At 56.9% G+C, this 12,294-nt stretch overlaps 2 protein-coding genes across 2 annotated transcripts in view; both read right to left on the bottom strand.

Moving 5' to 3' along the window:
• Positions 1–664: 664 nt before the first annotated feature.
• On the bottom strand, positions 665–5,533 carry USE1 (unconventional SNARE in the ER 1 homolog (S. cerevisiae)). The gene is made up of 8 exons (XM_011925738.1): positions 5,370–5,533; positions 5,032–5,081; positions 4,815–4,893; positions 4,564–4,716; positions 3,416–3,425; positions 2,480–2,507; positions 1,107–1,281; positions 665–864 (listed from the first exon to the last, which is right to left on the bottom strand). The coding sequence occupies exons 1-8, from the start codon at positions 5,469–5,471 to the stop codon at positions 682–684; spliced, it is 780 nt and encodes a 259-aa protein (XP_011781128.1). The 5' UTR covers positions 5,472–5,533; the 3' UTR covers positions 665–681.
• Positions 5,534–7,673: 2,140 nt separating this feature from the next.
• The window catches only part of MYO9B (myosin IXB), a 119,482-nt gene continuing 114,861 nt past the window's right edge, over positions 7,674–12,294 (bottom strand). Inside the window, exons 33-37 of the mRNA XM_011925897.1 lie at positions 11,254–11,377; positions 10,582–10,629; positions 10,110–10,247; positions 9,200–9,323; positions 7,674–9,079 (exon numbers count right to left, since the gene is read on the bottom strand). Coding sequence (XP_011781287.1) covers positions 8,664–9,079; positions 9,200–9,323; positions 10,110–10,247; positions 10,582–10,629; positions 11,254–11,377 — 850 coding nt within the window. The 3' untranslated portion in view covers positions 7,674–8,663. The remainder of the gene's footprint in view (positions 9,080–9,199; positions 9,324–10,109; positions 10,248–10,581; positions 10,630–11,253; positions 11,378–12,294) is intronic.

Raw genomic sequence — 12,294 nt, 5'->3', positions numbered from 1 at the left:
AGCTCACTGCAAGCTCCGCCTCCCGGGTTTACGCCATTCTCCTGCCTCAGCCTCCCGAGTAGCTGGGACTACAGGCGCCCGCCACCTCGCCTGGCTAGTTTTTTGTATTTTTTTTTTGTAGAGACGGGGTTTCACCGTGTTAGCCAGGATGGTCTCGATCTCCTGACCTCGTGATCTGCCCGTCTCGGCCTCCCAAAGTGCTGGGATTACAGGCTTGAGCCACCGCGCCCGGCCTCTGTTTTTTTTTATGCAATGGAGCCTCGCTCTGTTTGTTGCTCAGGTTGGAGTGCAGTACCGCCATCTCAGCTCACTGCAACCTCCACCTCCTGGGTTCAAGCGATTCTCGTGCCTAAGCCTCCCAAGTAGCTGGGACTACAGGCATGTGCCACCATGCCCGCCTGAGTTTTGTAGTTTTTGGTAGAGACGGGGCTTCACCACGTTGGCCAGGGTGGTCTCGAACTCCTGGCCTCAAGTGATTCACCTGCCTTGGCCTCCCAAAGTGCTGGGATTCCAGGCGTGAGCCCCCGCATCTGGCACTGAAGTTCTTCTTTCCCTGCTCACACAATCTCTGTGGCTCTTCAGGGACCTCCAAAGACCCTCCCATCTCATTGCCCACCCTGAAAGGCATTGCTGGATGGGGACAGGGGATAGAAGGAAGACAGACAAGGTGGGCGGGGGTCTTTATTTGAGTTTGGGCATGATTCGAATGAAGAGGATCATGCTAATGAAGATGAAGCAGACGATAATGAGCATGGCCCAGAGCAGCCAGTTGACTGACTTCTGCGTGTGCTGCTCCAGCCGCTCTGACTCTGTCTTCAGCTTCTCCAGGTTCTGGTCTGCCATTTTCAGTGAGTGTGACAGGGTCTGTGGGGAAGGTGGAAAGGGTGTCAACAGGACTGGGGCCTGAATAGCTTCTCTCTACTTCCCTGGGGCTGGCCTGCACCTCTTGTCGCTTGCTGGTGCTGTGCCCTCTGCAGGAAATGCCATTTTTGCCTTCTACAAAACTCCTATTCATCCCACAAAGCCCCAGCCACCATGCTCCTGTGCTGGGAAGCCTTCTCTGATGCCCCAGGGCAGAGGCTGGAGAGCTCCCCTAGTCTCCACACCTGGTTGTCCTTCTTGATGACACTCTGGGCGGCCAGCGTATTGGTCTTGAGGCTCCGGGCCAGTCCTAGCATCTCTTCTGCCAGCTTTTCCTGGAGATTCTGATGTCGCTGCAGGACGAGGTCTAGCTCAGCTGCCGACTGCTTCTCACTCACTGGCTGGGACCCTGCCACTCCGCTGATCTCACACATGGCGGGAGGAGGGCATGAGAGATGGAGTGGGAAAGAGGAGAAGACCAATACATTTTCTTGTTTTTTTTTTTGAGACAGCATCTCGCTCTGTCACCCAGGCTGGAGTGCAATGGCATGATCTCAGCTCACTGCAACCTCCACCTCCTGGGTTCAGGCGATTCTCCTGCCTCAGCCTCCTGAGTAGCTGGGACTACAGGGGCCCGCCACCACACCCAGCTAATTTTTTTGTATTTTTAATAGAGACGAGGTTTCACCATGTTGGCCAGGATGGTTTCAATCTCTTGACCTCGTGATCCCCCCGCCTGAGCCTCCCAAAGTGCTGGAATTACAGGCATGAGCCACTGCACCCGGCCGACCAACACATTTTCAAGGGAGCCAAAGGTCATGGCTTCAGCCACAGCCCTGAGTGGGACTCAGTTTCCCCTCCTCTGCTTTGACTTTTTTTTTTTTTGAGACAGAGTTTCACTCTTGTCACCCAGGCTGGAGTACAATGGCACCATCTCAGCTAACTGCAACCTCTGCCACCTGGGTTTAAGCGATTCTCTTGCCTCAGCCTCCCAAGTAGCTGGGATGACAGGTGCCTGCCACCACACCTGGCTAATTTTGTTTTTAGTAGAGATGGGGTTTCACCATGTTGGTCAGACTAGTCTTGAACTCCTGACTTCAGGTGATCCACCCGCCTCGGCCTCCCAAAGTGCTGGGATTACAGGCGTGAGCCACTGCGTCCAGCCCTTTTTTTTTTTTTTGAGACTGAGTTTCACTCTGTTGCCCAGGCTGGAGGGCAATGGCACCATCTCGGCTCAATGCAACCTCCGCCTCTCGGATTCAAGAGATTCCCCTGCCTCAGCCTCCCGAGTAGCTGGGACTACAGGCGCATGCCACCATACTCGGCTAATTTTTTGTATTTTTAGTAGAGATAGGGTTTTGCCATGTTGGCCAGGCTGGTCTTGAACTCCTCGCCTCAGGTGATCCGCCTGCCTCAGTTTCCCAGAGTGTTGGGATTATGGGCGTCTGCCACTGCGTCTGGCCTACTTTGACTTCCGCGAAGAGCATCCACAGAATTGGCTTCTGGTTGGTTTAGATCCTTGTGGTAGTGCCTCAGTGGTCCAGAGTTTGGCCAGTGCCACCCCGTCCCTGCCGCACCACCCAATTGCCACTACTGCCCCAGGGCCGCAGATACTCACGTTCTCTTCCTCACGTCCATCTCAGGCTCTGAAAGCAAAACAGGCCAAGCAAAAAGGCAAGTGTTGGTTTCCTGTTTCCGGCATCCTAACCATTGCCTGTGCTGGGCCTACTGTTTGGAATGGTGTTTCCTCATCTTGTCTGCTGCCCCGTTGGCTTCTGACCATGCTTGAATATCCCCTCTTCTAGGAGGGTCTCCTTACTCCTGTCTCGGTTCCCTCAGACCCCAGGTCCCTCCCTCCAGCCTAGCCTTGGTCCCATAGGCTGGGAGTGCCTAGCTTTAACAAAGTTATCTATTTGCTTATTTTTGAGACAGAGTCTCTCTCAGTCAACGACGCTGGAGTGCACTGGTGCGATCTCAGCTCACTGCAACCTCCCCCTCCCAGGCTCAAGCAATCCTCCCACCTCAGCCCCCCAAGTAGCTGGGACTATAGGTGTGCGTCACCACGCCTGGCTAATTTTTTTCCTTTTTTTTTGAGACAGAGTCTTGCTCTGTTGCCCCGACTGGAGTGCAGTGGGGCGACCTCAGCTCATTGCAACCTCCACCTCCTGGGTTCAAGCAATTCTCCTGCCTCAGCCTCCCGAGGAGCTGGGACTACAGACAGGCGGCACTGCATCCGGCTAAGTTCTGTATTTTTAGTAGAGACAAGGTTTGGTCATGTTGGCCAGGTTGGTCTCAAACTCCTGACCTCAGGTGATCCACCTGCCTCAGCCTCCCAAATTGCCAGGATTACAGGTGTGAGCCACTGTGCCCGGCAGGATTGCCTAGCTCTGTTTCCTCTCGGGGCCATTTCCTCTGTCCTGGCTCTTCCTCCACGCGTAATTTGGTGATGCTGCTGTTGGAGTCAGGCTGGGCATGGAGGCCCCAGGGCAGCAAGGATATATGTCTTGTCCTAGGCAGCTGTCCCTCAAGTCCTGTTGTGTTCATGGTGACTCACCTGCAGAGTCCTGTGGAAAGAAGTAAGTGGCATGAGGCTGGGCGCGGTGGCTCACTTCCAGCACTTTGGGAGGCCGAGGTGAGCAGATCACCTGAGGTCAGGAGTTCGAGACCAGCTTGGCCAACATAATGAAACCCCATCTCCTACTAAAAATACAAAAAATTAGCCAGGTGTGGTGGGCGTTGCCTATGATCCCAGTGGCTCAGGAGGCTGAGGCAGGAGAATCGCTTGAACCCAGGAGGCGGAGGTTGCAGTGAGCCGAGATCGCCCCACTGCACTCCAGCCTCAGCAACAAGAGTGAATCTCCATCTCAAAAAAAAAAAAAAAAAGTAAATGCCACGAAGTCACCCCCCTGTCTTGTTCCCAAACCTGTCCCTTCTGATCTCAACCTTTTCACCTTCAGTCAGGACATGGGGAAATCCCATGACCTCTGAGCCTCAGTTTCCTCAACTATAAACTAGTAACAACCACTCATATATATATATTTTTTGAGATGGAGTTTTGCTCTTATTGCCCAGGCTGGAGTGCAATGGATCCATCTTGGCTCACCACTACCTCTGCTTCCCAGGTTCAAGCGATTCTCCTGCCTCAGCCTCTTGAGTAGCTGGGATAACAGGCATGCGCCACCATGCCCAGCTAATTTTGTATTTTTAGTAAAGACAGGGTTTCTCCATGTTAGTCAGGCTGGTCTCTAACTCCCGACCTCAAATGATCCGCCCACCTTGGCCTCGAAAGTGCTGGGATTACAGGCGTGAGCTGCCGCACCCCGCCACAACAGCTCATATTTTAAAAGATTGAGCTGATCCACATAAAGTGCTCAGAAAGGAACTTGTCATCCTCTTTTACAGCTGAAGAAACTTTTGTGTCTTGTAAGTTGCAAGCCAGGACTCAAACCCTGCTCTTGGGCCAACTCGGGGGCTTAACCAGACACAGTCCATTTTTGCCTTGTACCAAATTTGCTACTCATCTAGCAAAGCCTTAGCCACAGCGCCCCTCTGTTGGGCAGCCTTGTGTGATGACCCAGGGAAGAGATTGCTGGACCCCCTCAGAGCCCCTGTATCTGACAGTATTGTGGTTCTGGCTGCCTGCAGGCATAGAACACCTGTCCCTGTCCAAGGGGTTCCCAGGGACCAGGGAAGGAGCCCTACCGTGCCTAGTAGCTCACTCCGCATCTCGCTGGTGTACCGCGCCCGTGACTGCAGATGCACCGTCTTTGTGGCGGGCACTCGCTCTCTGGCTGTGGTTGGCACACGGCCAGGGGCCAGGAACTGGTTGGCCAGTGCTTTCTCTGAGGAGGAGGTCTGCAGAAATGTGGGAAGAGAAGTCACTGGAGGGGCAGGTCCTGGGGACGAAAGTGAGCGGTGATGGGGGCTGAGGGGGCAGGGGCACCCCTTCTCACCAGCTTCTCGGCTTGCAGCATCCCCTTCAGAAAATCCACCTTCCAGGAATATTCATTGATCACCTCAGAGGCCGGTTTGCTGGGAGGTAGGAAGAAGAAAAAGAAAACCTGTCCATGGTCCCCAGCTCAGGGAAGGGTCCCAGCTGGGACAGCCGTACTGGGATGTCCCAGAATAGCCACGTGCTGATGTGAAAGCGGTGAGGCTGCCTGCACTCACCTCGCGTGGACCTTCAGGGCCTGCAACATGTCCTCCAGGGCTCCCACGTACTGGGGAGGAAAAGTGGATTGTCACCCGGGGGTCGTTCCCACGTCCTGCTCATGGGAGTGTGGGGCGGGGCCGACAAATGGGGGGGGTCAAGCGCAAAGGAGGCGGGACCAGTGGGGGCGGAGTCCCAGGGACGGGGCGGAAGCTACAGGTAGACGTGGCGGGACTGACCGGAAAGGGCGCTGCCCTAGAGGCTACTGGGGCAGGGGAGTCGGGCTAGGTGGCTTCCAACCCTAGGAACCACCCCCCCGGGAGTCGGACTCTACGCGGCAGTGCGAGATTCCCCTCACCTTCTCCAGGCGCCACTCGTCCGGGTCCCGTTTCTCCGCGGCCATCGCCTCGCAGCGGGATAGCAGCCGCACCAGGTTCAGCTCCAGCCTCGATGCCGCCATTATCGCCTGGCCCTACCCCGCCCCTTCCGCCGGCGCCATGTTAAGAGAGGGCGGAAGTGCCTTCAAGTGGCCTTCCGGGCGGATGTTTCGCCTGCTCCGGTTCGCTGGCCCATGTTTGTTTGGAGCAGAATATCTTGTTTTGAGGCAGGGCGCTGGGCCGGGCGCGGTGGCTCAGGGCTGTAATGCCAGCATTTTAGGAGGCGGAGTTGGGAAAAGATTGCTTGAAGCCAGGAGTTCGAGCCAGCCCGGGCAATAAGCGCGACCCTACCTCTCTTTTAAAAAAATAGGAGAGGCGCCACCCCATTCTTTCTTACTCAGGCGAATCACTTCCTTTTTTTTTTTTTTCTTTTTTATTTATTTTTTCTTTTTTTCTTTTTTTATTTTTCTAGGCGAATCACTTCCTTTTCTTCGAGAGCGTGTTAACCCTTCGGGAATGATAGGACGACCGGGGTCTTCGGGTGTCAGATACCCCTGCAGTCTGCCCTCTTGTTCTGTTTTGCCTGCTCAAAGTACCTCCCCCCACCCCACTACTACCTGGATTCTTCCCAGTCAGAGCTGTTTCACCTCCACGCGCCCTTCCCGATTTCTCTTGTAGGAGGGGCTCTAGCCTGGGATTCAGGAATCCAAGGCTTCCCCCACCTCAGCGGGGCTCATCTGTATTGTGGTTATGAGCTTCCAGGTCACAGCTCCAGCTCTGTTCCATCCCCGGCCCTGGGCGAGTTTAACTTTTCTTGATCCGTTTCTTCCCCCGGGAAATGTAGTGTGACAGTACCTGCCTCAAGGGGGACATGGGGCAGCTCTGCCTCAGAGTGAGCAAGGTGGGGCTGGGTCCCCCCTAACGCCCAGACCCCCGTGGAGAGAACCCCTTCCCAGCCGACCTCATTACCTGGAAGCTGAGTACCCCTATGCCTGCAGTGCCACTCTTCCGGAGTGACAGGATGAGGGTGGGGGCTTCACAGGGGCCAGGGCCTGGCATGCAGCCCTCATGTTTTCCCATACCTTAGATCATCTGTACCTTGGTCACACCAGTGGGCCTGATGTCCTTGAAAAATACCATAGATGGATGGGCGCAGTGGCTGACACCTGTAATCCCAGCACTTAGGGAGGCTGAGGCAGGTGATCAACTGAGGTCAGGAGTTTGAGACCAGCCTGGCCAACATGGTGAAACCCCGTCTCTACTAAAAATACAAAAATTAGCCGGATGTGATGGTGGGTGCCTGTGATCTCATCTACTTGGGAAGCTGAGGCAGGCGAATCGCTTGAACCCGGGAGGCAGACATTGCAGTGAGCCAAGATTGCACCATTGCACTCCAGCTTGGGCAACAGAGCAAGCCTCCATCTCAAAAAAAAAAAAAAAAGAAAAATACAATGGAGGGCTGGGTGTGGTGGCTCATGCCTGCAATCCCAGCACTTTGGGAGGGTGAGGTGGGTGGATCACTGGAGGTCAGGAGTTTGGAGCAGCCTGGCCAACATGGTAAAACCCTATTAAAAAATACAAAAATTAGCCAGGCGTGGTGGTGCGCACCTGTAATCTCAGCTACTCGGGAGGCTGAGGCAGGAGAATTGCTTGAACCTGGGAGGTGGAGGCTGCAGTGGGCTGAGATCGCGCCAACTGCACTCCAGCCTGGGTGACAGAAACCATGTTTCAAACAAACAAACAAACAAAAAAAAAAACCCCACAACCATGGAGACCAAACCCAGGGCCTGTCAAAGGGGCCTCTAGAAGCTGGCAGGGCAGAATCTGAATCCCAGCCATGCCCCTCCCAGCTGTGTGGCCTTGGACAAGCCCCTCAACCTCTGGCATGTGCAGTCTGGACTTGGGTTCTTCAGGGCCCCCCAACCAACACCAGCCAGCCAGTGCCCACAACTCCCATCTAGTGGCAGCCTGGGAGCCCATCTGTTCCTGTCCTGCTGTGCCCGCCGGGAACTGGCCACCTCTGATGGATGGGTGCTGGCTGCAGCTGACATTTAAGCTCCAGAGGCTGGGCACAAACAGGGAGGCCAGAGAGAGCTCCCAGGACAGCAGGTGCTCCTCGCCAAGTGAGGATCTGCTCGGAGCTCCGTTTGCTGGAGGGTCAAGACAGATCTTTGACGACAGTGTTCCATCATACCCTGCACCCTTCTTGGCTGAGGCCACAGGGCAGACCCCCACCCCCCGGCCTTGCTCTTCCAAGCCCGATCCCACATGAGCAGGCATCCCAGGCACACACTTCTCAGGCACTTTTTATTTCACGCTGTGTGGAGGGCTCTTTGTCCCAGATTTGTGGCCACGTGTCCAGGTGTCTGGGGGAATGGGCCAAGCCTGAGAGAGGAGGGCCCTGCTCCAGAGATCCCCGGGTTGTCCCTGTTGACCTGTAGGGAGGTCTGACTTCAGGCATTGCCCTCCTGGTCCGTGAGCAGTCCTGAGTCACTGGCTCCCATTCTGTCACACGGGGTGGGTAGTGCCAAGAGCAGCCAGCCTCCTGCAGCCCTTGGCGTCCGGAAGAGTGACAGCCACGTTCAAGTCTCCCTGGCATGTGAGGTCTGTGGTGCCCCTGACTCATGTCCTGGCTCCAGCCAATAGCCTAGACCCCCATGGAAGGTTCCAGCACGTCCTCACATGCACATTGGCCAGGTGGCTGTCCCCTGGAGATACTTGTCAGACGGGTATGGGTCAGGTGGCCCAAGTGTCCAAAACTCTCATGGAGGGTCCCAGCCCACTGGCCACCCCAAGCCAACCATAGCAGGGGTCTGAGCCTCAGACGCGCAGGGGCCTAGTGGCCTCCGCTCTGACAGCTCAAGTCCAGGTTATAAGGGAGACGGGCAGCGTTAATAGAAAACTTTGTACATACACATATAAAAAACCATTTGGTCTTCCATTAAGGCTGTTACAGTTTAAAGTTACGTAAACCACGTACAAAGAAACAGTTACACGTACAAAAGGGGAGTGGGGAGATGTGAGGCCGCAGGCGGAGAGGTGGCGCTCCCCGCAGGTGCGTCGGTGATTTGCGGGCTGGGTGCGAGGGGGGCCTGGCTCCAGCCGGCCTCTCCCTGCCTTGACTCTGCACTTGGGGCCGGTGCCCACCTCACATCGCTCTTGAGCTTTTGATTCTGGATCCTTCTCTGAGGGCCGAACACTAGCTCTGCAGCTCTGGCGCCCAGCTCCAGTGCAGGGGCCGTCCTTGGACATGCAGACTTTGTCAGCTGTGGCCCTCAGCCATTGGCCTGGCCCGAGGCGGGGGGCAGGCAGTACTTTGGGGGGTCCGAGTACCTCCGCTTGGCCCCAGGTGGCTGGCCATCCTCTTCTAGGGGCTCCAGGGCGCCCTGCGTTGGCAGGTGTACCCCGGGCGTGATGTACACGGAATGTACCTGGTCCGGGCGGCGGGCAGGTGGCTCCCGGCGCCGCACTGGGGCAGCCGCCTCCCGGGCACCCGGTGCCCAGCAAGGCAGGTGGGAGGGCAAGCCTGGTGGGAGCTTGATGTTGGCCGTGGGCATGATGGGGGTCCGCCGGGGGGTCTTCACTCTGACCGTTACGAAGGACGACGGCCTTCGTCGTGGAGGGGCAGCCACGGTGGGGAGGGGGCTCGGGGCGGGCGCGCCGGGGCAAGGGAGAGCAGGCGCAGGGGGCCCTTTTGAGAGACAGATGGCAGGGTTACTGCAGCTTCAGGGCCGGCAGTCGGAGGACCCTCGCCCTGGGGCCTGCTGGGATGGATGGGAAGGAGAAAAGCAGACGCTACCTTAATACTGACCTTCCGAGGCCCCCCGCCCGGCCCGCTCCTCCAGCAGGCTCTCGGTGCTGGCCGACGTCTCCGAGTCCAGGTTCTCCTCGTCTGAGCCCCTTGGGTCCAGCTCTGGCAGCCGATAGGTGATGTCCTCCCTGGAGGAGAAAGGGTCGTGGTGTCCAAGGCCACTCCACCAAAAGTGCCCGGCCCGTGTGGAACAGAGCAGGCCATCCTGCTGCTAGGGGTAACTCTATGTCCCCAACCTCCCCCCACCCCAAGCAGGAGGATTGCTTGAGCCCAGGAGTTTGAACCCAGCCTGGGCAACACAGGCAGACCCTGTTCTACAAAAAGTAAAAAAATTAGCCAGGCGTGGTGGTGTGCACCTGTGGTTCCAGCTACTGGGGAGGCTGAGGTGGGTGGACCCCTTGAGCCTAAGCGATTGCGGCTGCAGTGAACCGTGATCGCATCACTACAATCCAGCCTGGGTGACAGAGCAAGACCCTGTCTCAGAAATAAAGGCCGAGTACGGTGGCTCATGCCTGTAACCCCAACACTTTGGGAGGCCAAGGTGGGGGATCACTTGAGGTCAGGAGTTCAAGACCAGCCTGGCCAATGTGGTGAAACCCTGTCTCTACCAAAAACACAAAATTAGCTGGGTGTGGTGGTGGGCACCTGTAGTCCCAGCTACTTGGAGGCTAAGGCAGAGAATCGCTTGAACCTGGGAGGCAGAGGTTGCCGTGAGCCGAGATCGCACCACTGCACTCCAGCTGAGTGACAGAGCGAGACTCCGTCTCAAAAAAAAAAAAAAAAAAGTGTTGTTTGCCCAGTGTCAGGGATGACAGGACCAAACCTGGCGAGGCCAAGCGGACCACCAGGGATGGAACCTGCACTACAGCTTGCCCTAAACATGAAGGACTGAGGGAGGGGACCGGGCCACTTGCTTCTCCTCCTTGATGGACTGGATCCGTTCAATGAGAATCTCCTTTTCCCGGTCCTCATCGCCACCGGCTGCCTCCTCCTCCAACAACACCTCCAGCTCCTCCCCCTGGCTGTCCCGGGCCTTGGGGCTCTTGTTCTGAAACAAAGAAGCAAGGGGTCTAACTGACTCCTCTGAGTGGGCGAGGTTAGTGCCAGAGGTGTGAGCAGATCCCAGGAGGTTAGTTCTGATGTGGATGTGCTGGGCTCTTAGTGAGACTTCTCTAGGAATCCCATGGCACAGAGTGGTGGTCCTGTGGCCGATTAGTCGTCCTGAGCACAGAAGGTCAGCAGGCAAGGGGCCTCCCCAGCATGCACTTCCGGAAGGTTAGGACAGGCTCCGTCTATCCTACCAGGGGCCTGGGGCCCCAGGGAACCCCAGCATGCACTGCACCGGGAGACATGCACTGCGGGCCCACCGAACGCGTACATACCAGGACCCCCTCATAGGGAGACGAAAAGCCCAGTTTGAGAGGCCACAGCTGGGAGAGAGATGAACACAGGGTGACCACACGGGCCCAGACAGACACAGGCATGAGCTGGGGATACATCCAATGACCAGTACCAAGACAGGGGGTCCCTGGTTCCCACAGGAGCCCAGAGCCCGTTCCCCACTAACGCACCCCTGCACTGTGGGGCTGGTTCTTCTGCTCTGGGGACATTTCCCCGGGGCAGAGGGCCCAGGTCAGAAGGGACAAGGCTGGACTGATGACCTGAACCACCAGCAAGTGGGAAACTGGTCCCCCACCTGCCTCACCTAGAGGGACACAATTGGAGTGAGGCTGAGCGAGGACCATCGTCTTTTGTTCAAGGCAGTAAGTCTGCCCCTGCCTGCACGGGCTGGTGGCCCCAACAAGGCTGGTTATGGCCAAGGGTGTGGTAGGAGTGGGCGGGGAACTGGAAAGGGAGGCCCCGCCCGGCTACCCGAGACTACATCCACTACCCAGTCCCATCCTCGGCATGGGAGGTCCCGCCCACCCAAGGCCCCCCTCCCACCAAGACCCCGCCTACCAACCTTCCCAGCAACAAGGCCACGCCAAAGGCCCTGCCCAGCACCAGACCCCGCCCACCAAAGAGGCCCCACCCCCACGATCACTGGTACTCACAGCATTTTGTTGCAGGAGCGAAAGCCTGCGGAAGGCGATGCTCTCTGCAGCCTCCAGTTGGCTGATCTCCTCCATCTTCACTTTGTATTTCCTCATCTGCTCCTTGATCAGCATCTCCACGCACCTACAGAGAAGGCCCACGGGAGGAAGTGACTCAGTTACCGCCCCGGGCACATTTGAGGTCCAGGAGTTGGTACCTGGGGGGCAGTGGCTGAGGCTCAGAGACCAAGCAGTGCCTGGGACACGGCTGTGAAGGCTCCTATGCTGTGTGTCCTTCGGTAGCTCACTCCACCTCTCTGAGCCTGAGTCTCCTGTCTCTGCACGCCTCCTTGTTTGAAGGAGGGTCAGAGTGAACTGAACCCCCTGGTCACCAGCAGGGTGGGGATTATCCTGCCTCCCACAGAAGTCCAAGCTGCTGGGCAGTTTGTCCCAGGGGCAGCAGGCAGATGGCCCCAGGGGCTCCAGACATGTGCTCTGACCCACAGTATGCCCACTTGGTGGTCAACGCCAGCCTGGTGTTGTCAGTATCAGAGGGTCTCAGCTCGGAGTGGTCAGAACCAGAGGGACTCAGCCCGGAGTGGTCAGTACCAGAGGGACTCAGCCCAGAGTGATCAGTACCAGAGGGACTCAGCCTGGCATGGTCAGTACCAGAGGGACTCAGCCTGGCATGGTCAGTACCAGAGGGACTCAGGCCAGAGTGGTCAGTACCAGAGGGACTCAGCCTGGAGTGGTCAGTACCAGAGGGACTCAGGCCAGAGTGGTCAGTACCAGAGGGACTCAGTTTGGGTGAACTCCGTGGTGCGACCTGCAGGAGCTACTTCTTGTTCCTTATCCTCCCACGACAGGACGCTTTGTAGCAGAGAGGAGTCCACTACCATTCGCCTATCATCCAGCCTTTGCTAAAAGTTCTGTTTTAGTACAATGGGGTGTGCTCATTAAAGCACATTCAGAAAGACACAACTGCTGGGACCACTGCCATCTGGATAGTTGTTTTTTTTTTTTTTTTTTGAGACAGAGTCTCGCTGTCACCCAGGCTGGAAT

This window comes from Colobus angolensis, unplaced genomic scaffold (assembly GCF_000951035.1).
Source record: "Colobus angolensis palliatus isolate OR3802 unplaced genomic scaffold, Cang.pa_1.0 Scaffold66, whole genome shotgun sequence".
NCBI lineage: Eukaryota > Metazoa > Chordata > Mammalia > Primates > Cercopithecidae > Colobus > Colobus angolensis.
This window is presented reverse-complemented; position numbering and strand designations above follow the sequence as displayed.

Bases quoted from the DNA above. Each gene is read 5' to 3' on its own strand.
- USE1 (XM_011925738.1), bottom strand. From the start codon at position 5,471: ATGGCGGCATCGAGGCTGGAGCTGAACCTGGTGCGGCTGCTATCCCGC. The intron at 4,894-5,031 runs GTGAGTGCAGGC...CCTACCTCCCAG, and splicing joins GCCCTGAAGGTCCACGCGAG to CAAACCGGCCTCTGAGGTGA. The intron at 1,282-2,479 runs GTGAGTATCTGC...GTGTGAGATCAG, and splicing joins ATGGACGTGAGGAAGAGAAC to CGGAGTGGCAGGGTCCCAGC.